The sequence below is a fragment of the Acipenser ruthenus genome, chromosome 34 (assembly GCF_902713425.1).
Source record: "Acipenser ruthenus chromosome 34, fAciRut3.2 maternal haplotype, whole genome shotgun sequence".
NCBI lineage: Eukaryota > Metazoa > Chordata > Actinopteri > Acipenseriformes > Acipenseridae > Acipenser > Acipenser ruthenus.
Window position 1 is genome coordinate 1,010,001 of NC_081222.1, and position 10,000 is coordinate 1,020,000.

The 10,000-nt window shown below is 51.3% G+C and overlaps 2 protein-coding genes across 4 annotated transcripts in view; one reads left to right on the forward strand and one right to left on the reverse strand.

Annotated features, from left to right (window-relative positions):
- Positions 1 to 4,706, reverse strand: part of LOC117402005 (podocan-like protein 1) — a 9,622-nt gene extending 4,916 nt beyond the window's left edge. For all 3 annotated transcript variants that reach the window (XM_059007242.1, XM_059007240.1, XM_059007239.1), the window contains exons 1-5: positions 4,497 to 4,706; positions 2,705 to 2,956; positions 1,001 to 1,094; positions 575 to 749; positions 185 to 341 (exon numbers count right to left, since the gene is read on the reverse strand). In XM_059007242.1, coding sequence (XP_058863225.1) covers positions 185 to 341; positions 575 to 749; positions 1,001 to 1,094; positions 2,705 to 2,956; positions 4,497 to 4,520 — 702 coding nt within the window. In that variant the 5' untranslated portion in view covers positions 4,521 to 4,706. The remainder of the gene's footprint in view (positions 1 to 184; positions 342 to 574; positions 750 to 1,000; positions 1,095 to 2,704; positions 2,957 to 4,496) is intronic.
- Positions 4,707 to 8,904: 4,198 nt separating this feature from the next.
- The window catches only part of LOC131705031 (telomerase RNA component interacting RNase-like), a 6,847-nt gene continuing 5,751 nt past the window's right edge, over positions 8,905 to 10,000 (forward strand). Inside the window, exon 1 of the mRNA XM_059007015.1 lies at positions 8,905 to 9,594. Within this exon, the coding sequence (XP_058862998.1) occupies positions 9,319 to 9,594 (276 nt within the window). The 5' untranslated portion in view covers positions 8,905 to 9,318. The remainder of the gene's footprint in view (positions 9,595 to 10,000) is intronic.

A 10,000-nucleotide genomic window follows, 5' to 3' on the forward strand; every position in this document is an offset into this window, starting at 1 on the left:
GACAGACAGGCAGATGGACAGACAGGCAGACTGACACATAGACAGACAGGCAGACAGACAGACAGACACACACACACAGACACACAGGCAGACAGACACAGACAGACAGACAGGCAGACAGACACAGACAGACAGACAGACACACACACACAGACAGGCACACACACACTGCCCTGGTGCTCACCTGTAGGTGCAGTTTGTTCAGTTTGGGAGGCAGCCTGCTGGGGGCGCTGGAGAGCTGGTTGTTGGACAGGATGAGGATGGAGACGGAGTTGGAGCCGTTGAACAGGAAGTCAGGGAGCCCAGCGTTCTCCAGGGCGTTATTGTGCAGGTACACTGAACTGAGAGAGAGAGAGAGAGGGGGGAGGGGAGAGAGAGGAGAGAGGAGAGAGGAGAGAGGAGGGGGAGGGAGGAGAGAGGGGGGAGAGAGAGGGGGGAGCAGCAAGGGAAGTAAGTGTAAAGACATCAGTTAAATAGACACAGACAGACAGACAGACAGACAGACAGACAGACAGGCAGGCAGACAGACAGACAGACAGGCAGGCAGGCAGACAGGCAGGTAGGGTAGCTCTACCTGAGGTGAGGCTTGCCCCCGAAGGTGAGTGGGTACACCTCTGTGAGCGCGTTGGCAGCCAGGTCTGCGATCCTCAGAGACTTGGGGAGGAAGCGCGGCGCCACGGTCAGGCGGTTGTTGGCCAGGTAGACGTACTGGAGACGCGACAGGTACAGGAACACCTCGTCAGGGAGACCTGCAAGCAGCGGAGACCCGATACCAGAGAGGAGAGTGTGTGCGGAGGGGAGGGGAGGGGGGGTTGGGTGTGTGGGGGGGGTGTGTGCGGAGGGGAGGGGAGGGGGGGTTGGGTGTGTGGGGGGGGGTGTGTGTGCGGAGGGGAGGGGGGGGTTGGTTGGGTGGGTGGGTGTGTGTGTGGGTGTGTGTGTGTGTGTGTGTGGGGGGGGGGGGGGTGAGGGGGTGTGCGGGGGGGGAGGAGGGTCTCGTTACCTGTGGAGCTGAGCTGGTTGTTATGCAGGTTCAGGGTTCTCAGCTCAGTCAGTCGGGACAGCGGCTCAAAGGGAATCTCCTTCAGCTGGTTATTCTGGAGAGAGAGAGAGAGAGAGAGAGAGAGAGAGAGAGAGGAGAGAGAGAGAGAGAGAGAGAGAGAGAGAGAGAGAGAGATGCTGAGGATACTGAACACAATCTGAGGGTGTGCGTTGACAGGTTTACCTGCAGTGAGAGGTGCTCTGTGTGCGTTGACAGGGTTACCTGCAGTGAGAGGTGCTCTGTGTGCGTTGACAGGTTTACCTGCAGTGAGAGGTGCTCTGTGTGCGTTGACAGGTTTACCTGCAGTGAGAGGTGCCGGGTGTGCGTTGACAGGTTTACCTGCAGTGAGAGGTGCTCTGTGTGCGTTGACAGGTTTACCTGCAGTGAGAGGTGCTCTGTGTGTGTTGACAGGTTTACCTGCAGTGAGAGGTGCCGGGTGTGCGTTGACAGGTTTACCTGCAGTGAGAGGTGCTCTGTGTGTGTTGACAGGTTTACCTGCAGTGAGAGGTGCTCTGTGTGCGTTGACAGGGTTACCTGCAGTGAGAGGTGCTCTGTGTGCGTTGACAGGTTTACCTGCAGTGAGAGGTGCTCTGTGTGCGTTGACAGGTTTACCTGCAGTGAGAGGTGCCGGGTGTGCGTTGACAGGTTTACCTGCAGTGAGAGGTGCTCTGTGTGCGTTGACAGGTTTACCTGCAGTGAGAGGTGCTCTGTGTGCGTTGACAGGTTTACCTGCAGTGAGAGGTGCTCTGTGTGCGTTGACAGGTTTACCTGCAGTGAGAGGTGCTCTGTGTGCGTTGACAGGTTTACCTGCAGTGAGAGGTGCTCTGTGTGCGTTGACAGGGTTACCTGCAGTGAGAGGTGCTCTGTGTGTGTTGACAGGTTTACCTGCAGTGAGAGGTGCTCTGTGTGCGTTGACAGGTTTACCTGCAGTGAGAGGTGCCGGGTGTGCGTTGACAGGTTTACCTGCAGTGAGAGGTGCTCTGTGTGCGTTGACAGGTTTACCTGCAGTGAGAGGTGCTCTGTGTGCGTTGACAGGTTTACCTGCAGTGAGAGGTGCTCTGTGTGCGTTGACAGGTTTACCTGCAGTGAGAGGTGCTCTGTGTGCGTTGACAGGTTTACCTGCAGTGAGAGGTGCTCTGTGTGCGTTGACAGGGTTACCTGCAGTGAGAGGTGCTCTGTGTGCGTTGACAGGTTTACCTGCAGTGAGAGGTGCCGGGTGTGCGTTGACAGGTTTACCTGCAGTGAGAGGTGCTCTGTGTGCGTTGACAGGTTTACCTGCAGTGAGAGGTGCCGGGTGTGCGTTGACAGGTTTACCTGCAGTGAGAGGTGCTCTGTGTGCGTTGACAGGTTTACCTGCAGTGAGAGGTGCTCTGTGTGCGTTGACAGGTTTACCTGCAGTGAGAGGTGCCGGGTGTGCGTTGACAGGTTTACCTGCAGTGAGAGGTGCTCTGTGTCCGTTGACAGGTTTACCTGCAGTGAGAGGTGCTCTGTGTGCGTTGACAGGGTTACCTGCAGTGAGAGGTGCTCTGTGTGCGTTGACAGGTTTACCTGCAGTGAGAGGTGCTCTGTGTCCGTTGACAGGTTTACCTGCAGTGAGAGGTGCTCTGTGTCCGTTGACAGGTTTACCTGCAGTGAGAGGTGCTCTGTGTGCGTTGACAGGTTTACCTGCAGTGAGAGGTGCCGGGTGTGCGTTGACAGGTTTCCTGGGAAGGCTGTCAGGTCCACTCCCCCACACTCCACAGTCTCGGGGGCGGGGCAGTCACAGAGGGCGGGGCATGTGGGGGGCGGGCCTCCGTGTGAAGGGGGCGGGATCGGAGGCGTGTACAAGAACTGGTTGTCATCGTCGATGGGAGGGGCCTGTGAGAGGAGGAGCGGAGACAGAGATAGAAACAGCAGCAGGGGGCGCCAGAGAGAAGACTGAGAGAGAGGAGAAGGGGGGGGGGGGATTAGAAAACATTGCAAACGGATTAAAAAATGTGACATTTCGAACTCTAACATGAAATACAGCTGTACTGCTGCCAGGAGGCTGTGTGGTTCAGTGGTTAAAGAAAAGGGCTTGTAACCAGGAGGTCCCCGGTTCAAATCCCACCTCAGCCACTGACTCATTGTGTGACCCTGAGCAAGTCACTTCACCTCCTTGTGCTCCGTCTTTCGGGTGAGACGTAGTTGTAAGTGACTCTGCAGCTGATGCATAGTTCACACACCCTAGTCTCTGTAAGTCGCCTTGGATAAAGGTGTCTGCTAAATAATAATAATAATAATAACATTGCTTCCTTCCAGTAGACTTTAGCGTTATCATGCAAAACATTTAGCCACAGCTGCTTTGAACTCTACAGCCAAGTATCTTCAGATATAGGGTGCATGCCCCCAACGTTCACCCCTCTACCCTCCTCCTGATCCCCCTCCATGAACAGAGAGGGGTCCCCCTGCCTCACTGATATAAAAACACCCACATCTCAGAGTGCTACAGTACCTCATCCATAACAGTACAGTGTTTACATGTTTGAAATGTCACGTTTTTCAGTTAGTCAGTTTTTCCGTTAAGTATTTGGGAACACTGTGAAGCGGTGTGTGTGGTTCAGTATGTTAACGTCACGTCGTCCTGCAGGTTTCATTCCTCTTTTCGAAGCACACTGAGTTCGCTCTACAGGGTGATGCAATGCTTTTGGCCGTGGCTGTGCATTGAAGTGGGATAATAATATATATTGAACAATAACAATAATATTAATATTGGATACCTAATGGCTAAGAGCAGTTATGATGATGAGCTCATGGAATGAGATTCTGGAACAAAATATTGGCACTCTGTCGCCGTTTTTGGAATAACTCTTTTAAAAAAAAAAAAGGTTTTAATTACCAAAAAAAAAAGCAGGGGAGCAGGGTGCAGCACAGGGGAGCACGGTACAGCACAGGGGAGCAGGGTGCAGCACAGGGAGGCAGAGTAGAGCACAGGGGAGCAGGGTGCAGCACAGGGGAGCGGGGTACAGCACAGGGGAGCACGGTACAGCACAGGGGAGCACGGTACAGCACAGGGGAGCAGGGTGCAGCACAGGGGAGCAGGGTGCAGCACAGGGAGGCAGGGTAGAGCACAGGGGGGCAGGGTAGAGCACAGGGGTGGAGGGGGCAGCACAGGGGAGCAGGGTGCAGCACAGGGAGGCAGGGTGCAGCACAGGGAGGCAGGGTAGAGCACAGGGGAGCATGGTACAGCACAGGGGAGCAGGGTGCAGCACAGGGGAGCAGGGTGCAGCACAGGGGAGGAGGGTGAAAGGGACATGCTACAATAATAGATATAATTGCCAAAAGCTTTAGGAAAGCATAGCAAAATAAATATGAGGAACGGGAGGAGCAGCTTTGTGTTGAATCAGAGAAACGAAGAGTAAAAACATTCCCGAAAAAAACACACGCCGCTGCAAAACATGGACATGCCCAACGCAAAGCAACGCAGGAATCTGCTGACCTTTTCCAGCCGTCCCAGCGGCATCTCCAGAGCGACGCAGTTCACTCCCGTTCACTCCCAGCGCTGCACCCCATTGGTGTGAGTGTGAGAGTGTCAGCGAGCGTGTGTCTGAAACTCCAGCAATAGACAAATCACACATCCACCGAAAATTCCTCTCCGTTCAAAAATAAGAAAAGGTTTCTCTCTCTCTCCCCATCTCTGTATGTTATGACTCCCCCCTCCCTCCCTCCCTCCCTCCTTCTCCTTTCCTCTCTCTCTTCTCCAGCTTGGCTCTGTTGATGATGGAAGGGACAGGATTTGGCAGACAGAGAGAGAGTGTGAACATTTGGAGGGAACAATTAATTTTTCCTGGCTCTGATCGAGAGGGAGAGAGAGGGAGAGGGAGAGGGAGAGGGAGGGAGAGAGGGAGATAGAGAGAGAGGGAGGGAGAGAGGGGTCGGGGTCGATTATTGTTTTTCAATATCAGTTCCCATTCCCTTATAATCAATTCCAGCACATTATTGAAATCAGCCGGTCAGTGTGTGTCTGTGTGTGTGTGTGTGTGTGTGTGTTTGTATATATATATTTATTTATTTTTTCTTTTTGAAACAGTAAACTGTACTAAATTCACTGCTGGCCCATCGATTGGAATAAGTTCTGGCCCTGAAAACAAAACACTGTTTCTTTTATAATTTCCTTGAAATCCGCAGCAGGTGTTGCAGGGGGAGCTGCTCGGCTGGGTTCCTGAGAGAAAGACGATCCAACAGCAGTGCTGCCCAGAGTCACAGAGTCACAGAGTCTCCGAGTCCAAGAGTCACAGAGTGCTAGAGTCACAGAGTCACAGAGTCACAGAGTCCCAGAGTCCCAGAGTCTCAGAGTCACAGAGTCTCCGAGTCCAAGAGTCACAGAGTGCTAGAGTCACAGAGTCCCAGAGTCTCAGAGTCTCAGTCCCAGAGTCCCAGAGTCCCAGAGTCAAAGAGTCACAGAGTCCCAGAGTCTCAGAGTCTCAGTCCCAGAGTCCCAGAGTCCCAGAGTCACAGAGTCACAGAGTCACAGAGTCTCAGAGTCCAAGAGTCACAGAGTCACAGAGTCACAGAGTCACAGAGTCTCAGAGTCACAGAGTCCCAGAGTCACAGAGTCCAAGAGTCACAGAGTCACAGAGTCTCAGAGTCACAGAGTCACAGAGTCACAGAGTCTCAGAGTCCCAGAGTCACAGAGTCCCAGAGTCCCAGAGTCACAGAGTCCCAGAGTCCCAGAGTCCCAGAGTCTCAGAGTCTCAGAGTCACAGAGTCCCAGAGTCCCAGAGTCTCAGAGTCCAAGAGTCACAGAGTGCTAGAGTCAAAGAGTCACAGAGTCCCAGAGTCCCAGAGTCCCAGAGTCTCAGAGTCACAGAGTCTCCGAGTCCAAGAGTCACAGAGTGCTAGAGTCACAGAGTCACAGAGTCACAGAGTCCCAGAGTCCCAGAGTCTCAGAGTCACAGAGTCTCCGAGTCCAAGAGTCACAGAGTGCTAGAGTCACAGAGTCCCAGAGTCTCAGAGTCTCAGTCCCAGAGTCCCAGAGTCAAAGAGTCACAGAGTCCCAGAGTCTCAGAGTCTCAGTCCCAGAGTCCCAGAGTCCCAGAGTCCCAGAGTCACAGAGTCACAGAGTCCCAGAGTCTCAGAGTCCAAGAGTCACAGAGTCACAGAGTCACAGAGTCACAGAGTCACAGAGTCTCAGAGTCACAGAGTCCCAGAGTCACAGAGTCACAGAGTCACAGAGTCCAAGAGTCACAGAGTCACAGAGTCACAGAGTCTCAGAGTCACAGAGTCACAGAGTCACAGAGTCTCAGAGTCCCAGAGTCACAGAGTCCCAGAGTCCCAGAGTCACAGAGTCCCAGAGTCCCAGAGTCCCAGAGTCCCAGAGTCTCAGAGTCACAGAGTCCCAGAGTCCCAGAGTCTCAGAGTCCAAGAGTCACAGAGTGCTAGAGTCAAAGAGTCACAGAGTCCCAGAGTCCCAGAGTCCCAGAGTCTCAGAGTCTCAGAGTCACAGAGTCCCAGAGTCCCAGAGTCCCAGAGTCTCAGAGTCCAAGAGTCACAGAGTGCTAGAGTCACAGAGTCACAGAGTCCCAGAGTCCCAGAGTCCCAGAGTCTCAGAGTCACAGAGTCCCAGAGTCCCAGAGTCACAGAGTCTCAGAGTCCAAGAGTCACAGAGTGCTAGAGTCACAGAGTCCCAGAGTCCCAGAGTCCCAGAGTCTCAGAGTCTCAGAGTCACAGAGTCCCAGAGTCCCAGAGTCACAGAGTCTCAGAGTCCAAGAGTCACAGAGTGCTAGAGTCACAGAGTCTCCGAGTCCCAGAGTCACAGAGTCTCAGAGTCCAAGAGTCACAGAGTGCTAGAGTCACAGAGTGCTAGAGTCACAGAGTCACAGAGTCCCAGAGTCCCAGAGTCCCAGAGTCAAAGAGTCAAAGAGTCACAGAGTCCCAGAGTCCCAGAGTCCCAGAGTCAAAGAGTCACAGAGTCACAGAGTCCCAGAGTCCCAGAGTCCCAGAGTCAAAGAGTCACAGAGTCCCAGAGTCCCAGAGTCCCAGAGTCAAAGAGTCAAAGAGTCAAAGAGTCAAAGAGTCACAGAGTCACAGAGTCTCAGAGTCACAGAGTCACAGAGTCTCAGAGTCACAGAGTCCCAGAGTCACAGAGTCTCAGAGTCTCAGAGTCACAGAGTCCCAGAGTCACAGAGTCACAGAGTCTCAGAGTCTCAGAGTCACAGAGTCACAGAGTCCCAGAGTCTCAGAGTCTCAGAGTCTCAGTCCCAGAGTCAGAGTCACAGAGTCTCAGAGTCTCAGTCCCAGAGTCCCAGAGTCTCTGAGTGCCAGAGTCACAGAGTCAAAGAGTCAGAGTCCCAGAGTCCCAGAGTCTCCGAGTCCCAGAGTGCTAGTCACAGAGTCACAGAGTCTCAGAGTCTCAGAGTCACAGAGTCTCAGAGTCTCAGTCCCAGAGTCCCAGAGTCTCTGAGTGCCAGAGTCACAGAGTCAAAGAGTCACAGAGTCCCAGAGTCTCCGAGTCCCAGAGTGCTAGTCACAGAGTCCCAGAGTCCCCGAGTCACAGAGTCACAGAGTCCCAGAGTCTCCGAGTCCCAGAGTCTCAGTCCCAGAGTCACAGAGTCCCAGAGTCTCAGAATCTCAGAGTCTCCGAGTCCCAGAGTCTCAGTCCCAGAGTCACAGAGTCACAGAGTCTCAGAGTCACAGAGTCCGTTGCGATTGTAAACTGTGAGATTCTGCTCCTCTGCCTTCACATGAGATCAAAGCTGCGGTGTTGTTATTTCTGAAGGCTTTATGATTGCCTTGACTCTTTCCAACACAGAGACCCCAAGTGAGACAGAGAGAGAGGATGTGCTGAGAGAGAGAGACACAGAGAGAGAGAGAGAGACACAGAGACCCAGAGTGAGATTGAGAGTGAGAGTGAGAGTGAATGTGCTGAGAGAGACAGAGAGGCACAGAGACCCCGAGCGGGAATGCAGAGTGAAGAGGAAACATCTGAGAGAGAGAGAGAGAGAGAGAGAGAGAGAGAGAGAGAGAGAGAGAGAGAGAGAGAGAGAGAGAGAGAGAGAGAGAGAGAGAGAGAGAGAGAGAGAGAGAGAGAGAGAGAGAGAGAGAGAGAGAGAGAGAGAGAGAGAGAGATGTGTACTTCCAACAGCTACAGCTGTGCAAATAACACAGGGGGGGCCTGCTAACACACACACACACACACACACACACACACACTGACACACACACACACACTGACACGCACACATTTCTTCTTTGCGGTATTTATTGTTCTTATTTTTTTGTTTGTTTGTTTGTTTCGGCCTAAAGGAAGCCTGCTTTAGTTGTAATGTTTGAGCAGATTAACCCTCTAGCGCCCGAGCGTTTTTTGCAATGACAGAAAAGCTGCTTTGTTTAAGTAACTGGATTCCGTTATCTGCACAAAACGACAACAACAAGAACAGAAAAATCATATCCGGCAGCTCCTAATGCATTGCATCTGAACAATTCTGTGAGGCTGCAGTGAAAACGATCACAATACAGAGAGGGTGGCTGAGCATTGAATCAAAAGAGATGCAGAAATGATCAATTTAAGGGTTAAAAAGGCTACGGCTGTTTCTACAAATCACACCAAACATTAGAAATGTTAATCAATATACCATAAAATGCGTGTGCATTGGTGCTTATGTGTTTAAAAAGTCGATTTCAACGTGTTTCACTGTCTGCTTAACACACAGAATGAGCCACAACCGCAGGAGCGCGTCAAGCGAAAGCAGATCACGTGTGACGCAGAACGCGTCCACGGGATCCGATTGGCTGGATTCGGGCGTCGTAGATCTGACGTAGGCTTTCGTTGACGAGAAGTGAAACTGCGGTCCTCTGTCCGCCATGTTGGCTCCGCAGCTGCACGGCTTCCTATGGGACGCGGGCTCTCCGTTAGATCCGAAATGGCGTCGGATTCCAACTCCATTCTGAAAACCTGAGCTGAAAAAAAACACACAAAAACCTTCCGAGTCGCCGTGCTTAATATAAGTGACTTGCTTATTACAAAGATGGCCGACGACGAGAGAAACTTCTAAAAAAACAAAACGAAGCTGATTCTGAACTGAAATTTAAACACGAGGCAGCGTTTCTTATCGCCGAACAACGCGTCCCATTATCCTTGCAATTGTCTTTTTTTTTTCACTGTTTACTACTGGACAAGATATATACAATTGCGAGCCGTTTAAAAACATTACGTTTTAAATTTAAAAAAAAACGCGACTCCTTAAAACGATAGACGACTGAGCTGAACAAAAAAAAATACTTGTAGAATTTAATTAATAATAATAATAATAATAATAATAATGGACCGAACTAGTCGTAGGAGCAGCGAGTCCAGCAGCAGCCCCGCCGCGGCGAGAGGGGTCCCGCCGGCCGCCAACGTGTTTGCAAACGACGGGAGCTTCATGGAGCTCTTCAAGAAGAAAATGGAAGCAGAGAAGCGACAGAAGGAGAGAGGCGAGGAGAAGGACGAAGAAGAAGAGGAGGAGGAGGAGGAAAGAGGACAGGCCGTCAAGAGGGCGACGGGTGAAGAGCCGGCACAGCCTCCGCCAAAGACTGGCGGGAGAGTGACGAGCATTGTAAGAGGGTTTGCTGGTATCGGTATATTAACAAAAAATATCTATCTGTCTATCTATACATCTATCTATATATCTATACATCTATCTCTCTATATATCTATCTCTGTATACATCTATATCTGTATACATCTATATCTATCTATCTATATCTATCTATCTGTATACCTCTCTATATACCTCTATCTCTATATCTATCTATCTCTATATACCTCTATCTCTATCTATCTATCTATCTCTATCTATCTCTCTATGTATATCTCTATATCTATCTATCTCTATCTATCTCTATATACCTCTATCTCTCTATCTATCTATCTATCTATCTATCTATCTATCTCTATCTATCTCTCTATGTATATCTCTATATCTATCTATCTCTATCTATCTCTATATACCTCTATCTCTC